The sequence below is a fragment of the Eptesicus fuscus genome, chromosome 6 (assembly GCF_027574615.1).
Source record: "Eptesicus fuscus isolate TK198812 chromosome 6, DD_ASM_mEF_20220401, whole genome shotgun sequence".
NCBI lineage: Eukaryota > Metazoa > Chordata > Mammalia > Chiroptera > Vespertilionidae > Eptesicus > Eptesicus fuscus.
Genome location: NC_072478.1, coordinates 106,208,198 through 106,220,422, shown reverse-complemented (window position 1 = coordinate 106,220,422; position 12,225 = coordinate 106,208,198). Strand labels below are relative to the sequence as shown.

At 66.1% G+C, this 12,225-nt stretch overlaps 1 protein-coding gene across 1 annotated transcript; it reads right to left on the bottom strand.

The window, feature by feature from the left end:
• Nucleotides 1–771: 771 nt before the first annotated feature.
• ACTB (actin beta) lies at nt 772–4,105 on the bottom strand. The gene is made up of 6 exons (XM_008156007.3): nt 4,024–4,105; nt 3,154–3,282; nt 2,774–3,013; nt 1,889–2,327; nt 1,621–1,802; nt 772–1,507 (listed from the first exon to the last, which is right to left on the bottom strand). The coding sequence occupies exons 2-6, from the start codon at nt 3,274–3,276 to the stop codon at nt 1,364–1,366; spliced, it is 1,128 nt and encodes a 375-aa protein (XP_008154229.1). The 5' UTR covers nt 3,277–3,282; nt 4,024–4,105; the 3' UTR covers nt 772–1,363.
• Nucleotides 4,106–12,225: the final 8,120 nt, after the last annotated feature.

Below are 12,225 nucleotides of genomic sequence, written 5' to 3'. Positions count from 1 at the left end.
GGGCCACAGTGCCCCTCCAAGGAGGGGAGGACGCCCCTCAAGCCTCAAATCTGGATTGATAGACACCCAACTGTGCCTCACTCCCTCAGGAGAAATGGGCAAAACCCCTCATGGGGGCCGCACCCTCTCCCTGCAGGTGCCAGCAGCAGCTGCTGGCGGGAGAAGGGTAGGCCAGGCTGGAGAAAGGGCCCCTCAGGATCCCGGCCACTCCCTCCCCACAGGGGCCTAGGACTAGGCCAGGACTACACTTGGCCATGCAGAGGCAGGCATCTGCCCTACAAGGGAGAACCCCGACACCCCCAGAGCCACCTCCACCAACCTGACACCCGTACCCCAGCCGTGGTCACAGGGTGCTGCCCTGCAGAACCCCGATAAATCCCCTCTTCAGCTGTACATGGTCACTCCAGGTGGGGAGGCAGGTCTGTAACCCTGTTCTCAGACCCATGGAGGGTGTGGCCTAGCAGCCGCAAAGGTAGGTACCCACCCAACCCCGAGGCTAGTCCCTGGAATGGAGCCCCTCTGGAAGCCCTCTGCACTTCAGAAGCCAGCTGAAAAGCAGGGGCACTGGGGGCCGGGCCAGGGGTTTCCTTTCAAAGGTCTAGAGGCCAGGATCCTAACTCCTCCCAGCCCCCTACCCTAGACTGGTCCGTGCCTGGGTTAGAGCACCTCCACCTCCACCTCCCCCCTTACAAGTAGAGACGGCCTGATCCCCACCCTTCCCCCAACCACACCCATTTCCCCAAAACTCATCCATGCCAGAAAGCCAGAAAGTTCCTTTAAGGTGTGCACTTTATTGAACTGGTCTCAAGTCAGTGTACAGGTAAGCCCTGCTTGGCTGCCTCCACACCTCAACCCACTCCCAGGGGGACCAAAAGCCTTCATACATCTCAAGTTGGGGACAAAAAGGGGGGCCACGATGGCTGGCCATTCAAAATAAAACAAAAAGAACAAGTATTAAGGCGAAGATTAAAAAATTTGGATTACATAATTTACACAAAAGCAATGCTATCACCCTTCCCGTGTGGTCTCGGGCAAGGATTGGCCCTTCTTAGGGATAAGTGGGTGGCTTTGGGGCAGGCAAGGGACTTCCTGTAACAATGCATCTCATATTTGGAATGACTATTAAAAAAAGAACAATGTACAATCAAAGTCCTGGGCCACATTGTAGAAGTTTGGGGATGCTCGCTCCAACAGACTGCTGTCACCTTCACCGTTCCAGTTTTTAAATCCTGAGTCAAGCGCCAAAAAAAAAAAGATCAAAAAAACAAACAAACAAAAAAAACAAAGCCATGCCAATCTCATCTGTTTTCTGCGCAAGTTAGGTTTTGTCAAGAAAGGGTGTAACCAACTGGTAACAGTCCGCCTAGAAACATTTGCGGTGGACGATGGAGGGGCCGGACTCGTCGTACTCCTGCTTACTGATCCACATCTGCTGGAAGGTGGACAGCGAGGCCAGGATGGAGCCGCCGATCCACACAGAGTACTTGCGCTCAGGGGGCGCAATGATCTGGGGAGACAATGGGACCGTTAGCACAAGGACCCGATGGCAACCACAGAGCCCGTCCCACCGAGGGCAGACTCTCCACTGGACCAGGCCAGCTCAGCTGGGCGGACCCTCACCTTGATCTTCATCGTGCTCGGAGCCAGAGCGGTGATCTCCTTCTGCATCCTGTCGGCGATGCCTGGGTACATGGTGGTTCCACCAGACAGCACTGTGTTGGCGTACAGGTCCTTACGGATGTCGACGTCGCACTTCATGATGGAGTTAAAGGTAGTTTCATGGATGCCACAGGATTCCATGCCTGAAGGGAAGGAGGCCAGACTTAGCTTCCAGCGTGGCCACAAGGGTGGCCTTTGGGTGGAGCGGGGGGGTGGGGGCCTTACTCACCCAGGAAGGAGGGCTGGAAGAGGGCCTCGGGGCAGCGGAACCGCTCGTTGCCGATGGTGATGACCTGCCCGTCAGGCAGCTCGTAGCTCTTCTCCAGGGAGGAGGAGGACGCAGCCGTGGCCATCTCCTGCTCGAAGTCCAGGGCGACGTAGCACAGCTTCTCCTTGATGTCGCGCACGATCTCCCGCTCGGCTGTGGTGGTGAAGCTGTAGCCACGCTCCGTGAGGATCTTCATGAGGTAGTCGGTCAGGTCCCGGCCCGCCAGGTCCAGACGCAGGATGGCGTGGGGGAGGGCGTAGCCCTCGTAGATGGGCACGGTGTGGGTGACCCCGTCCCCGGAGTCCATCACGATGCCAGTGGTGCGGCCAGAGGCGTACAGGGACAGCACGGCCTGGATGGCCACGTACATGGCGGGGGTGTTGAAGGTCTCGAACATGATCTGTAGGGAGGGAGAAACGGGTCACGTCACACTCGGGCAGCCACCAGGCACGAGCAGTCAGGCCAGACCAGGAACATGCAGAGTGCAAGGACCACAGGTTAAGTGTGCTGGGGACCCCAGGATGGAGATTCACTTCAGACCTACTGTGCACCTACTGAATACACACTCCCAAGGCCCCTTCACATCCGCCTCATTGGCTGTCACACAAGCCAGTGTTAGTACCTACACCCACAGCACTTTACGCTTTAAAAACCTAGTCAGAAAAGCCAACACGAGAAAGATTCCATCTGGAGAAAAGCAAATAGAACCTGCAGAATTCCAAAGGAGACTCAGGTCAGAGAAGAAAGTCCTAGGAGAATGGCAGAGAGAGAACCAGTGAGAAAGGGCGTGGCAGAGGGGACAGGAAAGGAGGGGGAGCTGCCCAGGGAAGGCCAAGGGCTGCCAACCTGGGTCATCTTCTCCCGGTTGGCCTTGGGGTTCAGAGGGGCCTCGGTGAGCAGGACGGGGTGCTCCTCGGGGGCCACGCGCAGCTCGTTGTAGAAGGTGTGGTGCCAGATCTTCTCCATGTCGTCCCAGTTGGTGACGATGCCGTGCTCGATGGGGTACTTCAGGGTCAGGATGCCTCTCTTGCTCTGGGCCTCATCGCCCACGTAGGAGTCCTTCTGGCCCATGCCCACCATCACGCCCTGCAGAAGGGAGCAGCAAGGTGCCCTCAGCGTGGGCAAGATCGCACCGACCCCCACCCAGAAAGCTAAAGACTCTCGTGGAGGAGCTGGCCTCATAATCCGCCCCACCCACCAAATCAGACCCGAGGCTGGCGCCCTACCTGGTGCCGGGGGCGCCCCACGATGGAGGGGAAGACGGCCCTGGGGGCATCGTCCCCCGCAAAGCCGGCTTTGCACATGCCGGAGCCGTTGTCGACCACGAGCGCAGCAATATCGTCATCCATGGCGAGCTGCGGGGAGAGCAGGGCCGTGAGCCGGAGTCGGGTGCGGCTGCCCCCGCCCTGCCCACTTCCGGCGCGCCGCGCCTTCGAGCCGCCAGGGGGCGCCGGCGCGCGCCCAGATTGGGGACAAAGGAAGCCAGGCCGGCTGCGTTATTACCATAAAAGGCAAACGCTGGCGAGAGGCGGCCCGCGGCGCGGCAGGAAGCCAGGCCCTCGGCCCCGCCCCGCCCCGTTCAAACTGCGCCGGCCGGCCGGGCGCGCGGAGACCACACCCACGGGAGCCCGCGCCGCGGCCGTGTGCGCAGGCGCCTACGCGCGCGGCAACCCCACCCCTTCCGGCGGCCGCTCCGCTCCGCCTCGCCCGGGCCGCGGCGCCCAGCCCTGGCGCGCGCACACGCACGAGCACGCGCAGCCCGTCCCCAGTTCTCGGTCCCCACCCGGCCGGCGAGGCCCGCCGCGCCCACCACCCTCCGTCCCCGCAGCCAACCGCCCGCTCGGCCCCAGGCCCCGGGACTGTCGGCGGCGCCTGGGAGCGCGCCCTGAGCGCAGCGCGGCCCGGCCCGGCCCGAGGCACCGGGGCTGAAGTCCACTCCCCGCGCCCGGGCGCTGGCCACGGGGCAGGGGCGAGGGGCGCGCGGGCCGGGGCGGTGAGGGCCGGGGCGGCGAGGGCCGGGTCGGGGAGGGCCGGACCGGTGAAGGCCGGGGCGGCGAGGGCCGGGGCGGGGAAGGCCGGCCGGCCCGCGGGCTTACCAGGAGGCGGTTGGTCGGCGAAGGGAGAGCGGCGAAGTCGAGTGGCCTGCGCGGGCGGCGGACGGTCTCAGCGGCGGCGGCGGGCGCGCCGCCGGGTTTTATAGGGCGGCGCCGCGGCCGCTCGAGCCATAAAAGGCAACTTTCGGAACGGCGCGCGCTGATTGGCCCCGCGCCGCTCACTCACCGGCCCGGCCGCACAGTGCAGCATTTTTCACCCCCTCTCCCTCCTTTGAAAAAAAAGGAGACGGGCTGAGGGAGAGCGAGAGCGAGATTGAGGAAGAGGACGGATAGTTTTGCCGTGGGCCGCCCCAGGGTGCTGGGCCACGGCCGGGGGGAGGGGTGCGCGCCCAGGGCTGCCGCCCCGCCGGGCCGGGCTCAGTCCGGCCTCGCGTGGCCTGGCCTGCCTGTCCCTCCGTGTCCCCCGACCCCGGACCCTCGGCGGTGGATGTCACATGCGCACTGAGCTCCCCCGCGGTCCCTGGTTGCTGTGGGTGCATGCCCAAGTTTAAACAGTTGTGGGCAAAGGGTGCTCAGGGAGGCCCCCCCCCTTGCCAACCTTAGCTCAACTGCCCAGAAGGCCGAGGTGGGGGTGGGGTGGGGGCTCTGGCTGGGGTGCTCAGCTTACTAAGTGCGGGGTCATTCTGCCCACAGAGGAGGCTGGGGTGAGGAGGGTGGTGTGGTCTGGGGAGCGGTGGGCTCTGGAGAGCAGAGAAACTGTTGCCATGGAGCCAGGCTGCCCTCACACCAGCCAAGGCGTCCTGGGCCGGAGCCAGTGGCCCAGGCAGCTACCAGGCACTGCTGGGTCCAGCAGGCAGGGCTGCCCGCACAGCCGGGGCCCTCGTCCAGCATCCGTCCTGTAGCCACAGCTGAGCGGCCCTCCTGGAGGTCCCCGAGGACTGGGGAGGGACCCTTAGCCAGGGATGAGCTGGGGCCGCAGGGCCAGTAGCTAAAGGCCAGCTGCCCTGGGAGAAGACCCTCTCCTTGTCGCTCTTGACTGCCCTGGGTCTCTCCAGACACTTGGCACGACCTGGGTGCCCTGTTCTGGGTGGTTCCCTGCTCTGAGAGCTGCCAGTTTGGCAGGCAGAGCCTGATCCAGATGGCCCACAGTGCTCAGCGCATGGCAGCCGGAGGCCCAGGGGCCGCGGGACCCCACCGGCGCGGCTGGCTCAGCCTAGAGGAGTGCACCTTCCCGGGGGTGTGACAGGCGACTTTTCACCTGAGGAGAAGGGACGGTGGCATTGCTGGGGCACCGGGCTGTCCCCACCAGCCTGTCCCCAGCTGCAGGGCTGTGCAGCGTGTAAGAGGTGTTCCCTGACTGTGTGTTGAAACCAGTGACCAGTTAGTCCATATATGGATGTGGAATGTGTGTCCAGGGGAGAGGTGCTGGTCCAGCCCCATGGAGGAGGCTGGTGGCAGGTCTTTGAAGGCTGCAGAGGCCACAACCCGGTGGCAAGGGTGACCAGCACCCAGCACAGCAGAGCCCACAGGCTCGGAGCCTCGTGCTAGCGTTCCCAGGGGGCCGCCAGGAACTCACTGCAGGGCCCCCGCCCCACCCCAGCCCTGGGCGACATTCCCAGCCCGTCCACTCCCGCCTCCTGAGGGCCAGTCTGTCCTCCTCCCGGCCTTGTATCTCTCAGTCAAGGGCGTCTGGCCAGCCACCTTGCGATTCAAGGACGGGGGAGGGGTGGGGCGGGGGCCCTTTTTGCTGCCTGTTGAGCCTGGAGGGGTGCTGGGCAGGCTAGGGCCAGGCCACAGGGCGAGGGATGGGAGACCCGAGTGGCTCCAGGGAGCTCCCTGGGGTGGAGAGCAGGCCTGGTCCGCCCGCCAGCAGGATGGTGCTGCTACCTCGCCTCTTAGCCAGGGGCCCGCCAAGGGGCAGGAGCACCAGGGCCACCAGACCGCAGACTGGAACATTCCTGGCCCTCTCAGCAGCCGGTTCCTGGTGCTCTCCTATGCATCCTGCACAGCCCAGCCCAGAAAGCCCCTCGGCGGGAGCCCAGTAGCATCTGCCACGTGTACCCTCCCCCACGTCAGACCACTTCGCGGGGCGGCCTGCATAGCTCGGCTCCCCCAGCCGCTGCTGCATGTTCACCCTGCCTCAGCTCCCTCACGGACACCTCCTGCTCCGTGCTGGGGGGGGGGGGTCTCTTCCCCTTCTCAGCCCCACCTCGGTTTCTCCCCCTGAAAATGGAGCTTCGGTCCATTCTCAGCCAGCCTTCCCAGGGTCTCCGTCACACCCACCTCCCCCCGCGGTTCCCCCCCAGGGCCGGGCTCTGCTGCAGGAGTGACCACCTGGTGCCCTCGGCCCTCAGAAGGGACCCCGGGCGGAGGGGGAGGGGGCACCAGGCTTGGCGAGGGGAGGAAGCCGCCGAAGAGAAACAGCAGCTGGAGGAGGAAAAGAGGAAGCCCGGCGGCAGAGGAGAGGAAGGGGGCGGGGACGGCGCAGGAAGTGAGCAGGTTCTTCGCTGGGAACTTTGCCCTTGCGGGATTGCAGAGCGGCCGCGGGCGGGCACAGCCCACGGAGCTCGGCCAGCGGCCCCCCACCTGCCTGTCTGCCGCTTTTTTTCTCTTGCAGCCCCCCCTCCCCCCAGAGACCTCCAGGCCAGGGGACAGTTACAGCCCCGACCAAAGGGCCACTCCCTCACCCAACCACCCGCTCTCCCTGGGCCTTAGATCCCTCTGCCCCACCCCCCCACACCCACCCCACCCCCCCACCAGGCAGGGACCCCACGCTCCGTTTTTCAGAGGCAGAAACTGCGGTGAGGCTGAGAAAGGGAAGAGGAACCCCCGCACACAGTCAGTGCTCAGCGAAGGGCAACCGCGTGAATGAGGGGACAGAGCATTCCAGCAGACACACCCTTTTTACAGAGGGGGAAACTGAGGCAGGCTGGTGCCGGGCCCAGGCTCAGAGTCCAGCGTCAAGGACTCCAGGCCCGGCTTCCGGAGGCCTCCCCGCCCCGCCCCGCCCCGGGGAAGTGTCCCTGGAGTGCCCGCAGGGACTCTGGCCCAGAGTCTGAATTCCTGGGCCCCACCTCTGTCCTCGGCTCGGGCTTATCGCCTGAGGTCCAGAGGGGACAGCCACCACCCCTGGCCACACAGCAGCAGGCCCCGAGGGCCTGAGCCTGCACTTCCCACCCCCACCCCACCCGCTCCTCCCCGGCTCCCACCACGGGCTCAGGAGGAAATGTGGGACCCGAGAGCCTGCTGTCCTGGGAGGACTGGCGGAGTCCTGCCGCCTCCTGTCCAGCCTGACCACACTTTCAAGGTCAGCCCTGGGCCGGCTCCCGGAAAGCCCGCCAGCCTCCTCCCTCCGCTCTCAGAGCAGCTGCACTTTCCTGCTCAGAGAGGGCAGCCGCCCAGCCAGGCCACACAGCCGGGCACAGCCAGGAGCCGGCCTCGGGGGCCAGACCGCTCCTGCAGGCCACAGGCGGCGCCAGGCACCGGACAGTTGTGAGCAGCGCCCTGAGCACAGCAGGTGTGGTCCCTGGGCCTCAAACAGGCCCGCCGGGAGGCCAGTCCCCCGCCGCCTTCCTGGAAGAAGGAGCTCTGAAGGGGGTCAGGGAAGCCCCCCCGGCCGCAGCCCCTGAAGGGCCCAGAGCAGGAGGGAGGAGCTGGGCAGGGCGCTCTCCTGGGCAGCAGCCAGGACCTCGGTCCCCACCCAGGCCTGGCGTCTGGCCAGAGTCCCTCCCAGGCCTGTCAGCCTCCGCCAGCCCGGCCTCCCCTGCCTCCCGCAGGAGTCACCCGAGAAAGGGGGATGCCTGCCCTGGAGAAACTGGGGACTTCTGATGCTTCTTGGGAGAGTTTTGAAAAATCCTTAAAAACCACCCGCCTCCTTTCCGATGCCCTGGCCCTGGGAGGAAGGCCCCGGCACTCGGGGAGTTCCCAGCCTCGCTCACTTGGAGTTTTTCAGAAGAGAAATAGAGAACAAGGTCCCTGGGCTTCCCCTGCACCCCCCGCTGAGCCCTTCCTTCTCCAGACCCTCCTGCTGGGGGCTCGGTGTCCCCACAGACCCTGCCTGTGAGGAAGGAGAGGACCCCTTGGGGCCTGAAGACCTTCTCAGCAGCCTGGGGTGTGGGGAGGCTGGGAGTCCCAGGTCTCCCCACAACTGTGGTTCCAGGAGCTTCTTGAAGCCCGCTGGTCCCCGGCCCACAGCAGCCGGCCCGGAGCAGGCGGGGTCCTGCCCAAAGCCCCCTGAGGTCACGGCAGCTCTCAGAAGCCAGGCTTTCCACACGGGCCTGAGGCGGGGGACAGGGTGGACCAAGTGGGGTGGGGTCAATGGCAAGTTCGAGTTCAACCCAAGGTTCTGAAGACTCCTGGCCCTGACAGCGGGTATCAGCAGACACCCCTGCGGGACTCCCCCAAACCGAGGCCCTGCCACAGGGAGCCTGCGGGGGCCCCGGGCCTGTGTCCCAGGGCCGTGAGGAAGGGGAGCGGTGCCCGGTGCCCGGCACCCCAGCGGCCTGGGAGCGGTCAGTGGCACGGGGTCTGAAGGCCCGGCCCCGGGTGGGCACCCAGGGACAACGTGGTCAGTGTCAGGGACTCAACAGCTTTCTAGCTGGGTGGCCTCCTCCCGGCCTGGCCCAGGGGCTCCGAGCCCACCTGGGAGCTGGGGGTGGAGGTCCCAGGGGCAGGGGAGGGCCGAGGAAGTGAAAGGGGAACGAGTGGGGGAGGGAGGTATTGGGAAAGTGCAGGTGGGCGGGGCTGGGACTGGGGACGGGGTGGCTGACTCACAGAGGTCACCAGCTTACCCACTCGGGGCGCAGCCTGGCCCCTGGATCCCTGAGCGGACAAGGCGAGGCAGAGGACCTGAGGCTGCCGTGGCCAGAACACTCACTGGCAGCTCAGCTGGAGTCTCCCCATTTCTCAGACAAGCAAACTGAGGCCGGTGAGCGTGGGAGCCCCGCCCTGCAGTGACCAGCACACCGTTACCAGAACCCGGAACGGGCTGGACCTAGGAGTCCAGGGCCGAGGCGACATAGCGCATCTCGGAGGGCCCCCCCCACCCCAGTCCTCCAGCCTCAGCGGTCACTGTTCTCAGCCCGTGTTCCAGATGGGCAAACTGAGGCTCAGCGTGGCCAGCGGGCAGCAGCAGAGGCGTGCCCCCAGCACCCTGCCGGGCCCGGGCACGCGGGGCTCCACGTGGGGCGCCTGTCGGCGGTGCAGCTCCTCCGGCCGCGGGGCCTGGGGCCCCTCCAGGTGGAAACCTGATCGCCGCGGCGGCCACGTCGCCGTGTAACCGGCCTCCGCAGCCAGAAATCTCAGCCGCCGCCGGGCTCGCCAGGAACCAGCAGGTCCCGCGGCCCAGGCGTCCCGGCTGATCTCTCCCCATGCCCAGCCCCGTGCCAGCTGCTGGGGACGTGAGGGGACCCGCCGGCCTGCACTGTCCGCTGGGGACCGTCCTGACTCAGTGACACTCGTGGGCTTGGGTTTGATGGCCAGGCAAGGAGGCCACTGTTGGGGCCAGGGGACAGCAGCCAGGGCGCCCCCTCATTTCCTGGGTCGCTGGGGAGGAGTTGTGACTAAGTGCCCTGGGCTGCTGAGACCCCTAGCCTTGGGGGTGACGGTGTGGGGGGCACACAGATGAGCTGAGACACGTGTACCAGAACACGGGACGCCCAGGGGCTGGGTCCCGGCTCAGGGAGGACTCCGCAACAAGCCCTGTGCCCAGGGCGGGCGGGCCGGGCGCAGGGGCCGGGACGGGACACCCTGCCCTCAGCGAGGCCGGAGGAAAGAGCCCAGAGCAGGCGCCAGGGAGGAAGGCCGAGTCCTGCTCTGACCCCACCTTCCCCTGAACACTGTCAGGGTCCATCCTGTCACCGGCCCCTGAATGTCCTGGAAGGGGACGCAGGAACTCGGAGCCCACCAGGGTCAGAGCCTGTGCGATGGCAGCTCCTGGGTGGGCTCCTGGGCCTTCCGGGAGTCGTCACAGACACCCTGGAAGCTGGCCGCCACCTGTCTCCTTAGCAAAGCAGAAGCCAAGGCCCACAGCACGTGGCAGGCCCAAGGCCGGCCGGAGGGTGGGGTGCGCCCTGTGTGCGCCCCCAGGGCCAGGAGGCCTGTGCAGCGTGGGGGCAGGACCCCCTCCCAAGGCCAAGAAGGATGGGGCTCTAAGGCGGCCTGAGTGGCCCCAGCTGCCCAGACGCCCCGGCCTGGCCCGGCCCAGCCCCGCCCACTTGCAGAGCCTCATCCTCACGCCTCCCAAGTCAGAGGGACTTCAGGGCCCTCAAAGGGTCAGGCTCAGGTTGGGGGGACGCTCCTTGCCAACCCCTGCTTGGTCCTGAGGCCCCGCTGCGCCCTCTCTGCAGGCGGGGCAGGGGCAGGGGCAGGGGGCAGGGGCAGGGGCAGGCCCGGCTGGCTCATGGAGGTCCCGCACAGTGGGCAGCCGCGGACGCAGAAGCAGATGGAGGTGAGGGTGCCCCTGCCATCTCCCTGCTGAGGACGCAGCGGGCTGGCTGTGGGTTGGTGGCCCTGGGCAAGCGGCTCACCAGGTCTCAGAGCTGTAGGGAGGGGACAGCAGAGTGAACAGAACTGCTCAGACCCGGCCTGCCCAGAGCAAGTCCAGGGGGACCGCATGCTGGTGGCTGTGGGCCAGACACGGCAGGAAGCCCCTGATGCCTCAGCTTCCTCTCCGGACCTGGGTTGTATCCCAGCAGAGAAGACCGGCCCGGCACGTGGGCAAGCAGGCCCGGGAGGGGTGAGCAAAGGCCTCGATCGGTGCTTTAAACAGGAGGCCACCCGGATCTGCAAACCCGTCTAAAGATGAAAAGATGCTCAACATCGCAGGCCGCCCGGAAAACGCAAACGAAGCCACACCGACAGCAGCGGACAAAGCGAAGGCTGCCGACCCCGCGTGTGCGCGTGTGCGCGTGTGTGCGTGTGTGCGTGTGCGCGTGTGCGCGTGTGCGCGTGTGCGCGTGTGCGCGTGTGTGCGTGTGTGCGTGCGTGGTGAGGCGGGAGACCAGTTGCTCCACCCGCAGCTGGACGGTGGGAAACTAATCGGCTTCAGCTTTGACCCGGCATTCAGGTATTTATTTATCCGAGAAGCCTGGGCCCACGTGTCCACCGATACACGTACAGGAGTGGTCACACAGATTCACGGAGAATGTGCACATATTCACACAGCCCGCACTCAGGGCGCCCAAGGGCACTCCAGCAGCAGAAGGGGCAGCTGGGAGCGGTGCGGTGCGTGCAGAGAGGGCGTGAACTGCTGGCCCCCCGCAGCTCAGCTCGCTGATCTCGCAAAGGAGGCGCAGCGCAGCTGACACTCCGAGTTCACAGCCTCAGGAGGGCCGAGCGGAGCGGACCTGCGCCGGTCATGGCAGTGCTGGCCCTGGGGGGGGGAACTGGCCAGGGCAGGAGGGGGCTCCTGGGAGCTGGAAACGTGCATGGAAGTAGCCAGTTTGGGGCCATTCGGTAGCTGCCCACGAACGCCGTGGCGGTCGCTCGGTTGAGAGTCGGGCCCTGCCGGTCGGGAGCCTGCCTGCCTCAGGCCTCACGCTTGCTCTTCTCGGTCCATACTGGACCCTTCTCCCTCCGCACACCCTTTCTGCGGCTGTAAGTTCTGTGTGCTCTTCGGGGCTCAGGGGAAACACCGCCTCCTCCAGGGAGCCCTCCCTGGTCCCCAGGCAAGGGCAGGGCTCTCGTGGCCCCTGCACTCGTCATGCTGCTCACATCTGCTCCTCAGAGGCCTCCCTCCCTGCCCCGCGGGCAGGGACCACATCTGTTTGGCTCACTGTGGGGTCCCCAACCCCTGGCGTGTCATTAGTGAGGTTTTCAGCTTCCACCTGCGGAAGGAAGGAGGGACGGAAGGGACCCAGCTCTGTGCAGAAGGGCACGGGCGGCAGGAATGGCCGCGTCGTCTCCAGGGTGTGAGCATCCTGTCCCAGCAGGGCGTGGGCAGGGCCCTGGCAGGAGCAGCGGCTGGGACTGCCAAAGCCGCGCGGAACAGGCCCGGGGAAGGGGGGCCGGGCCGGCTCCGGGCGCATACCTTCCAGCGAGTGTTGGCAGGAGGGGAGCCGGAGGGTGAGTGTCGCCGGAAGTCCTCGGGTCTTGGCGGCAGCTGACTCACCGGTGGCTGACGATGCTCACAGGTCAGACTCCAGCCTGGTGCTCCGGAGGTCCCGGGGACGCGGTCTGACATCCTGGGTGTGGAGGGGCCGACCTGAAGGAGGGGCAGCCTGCGGTCCGGCAAGGCTTTCCAGG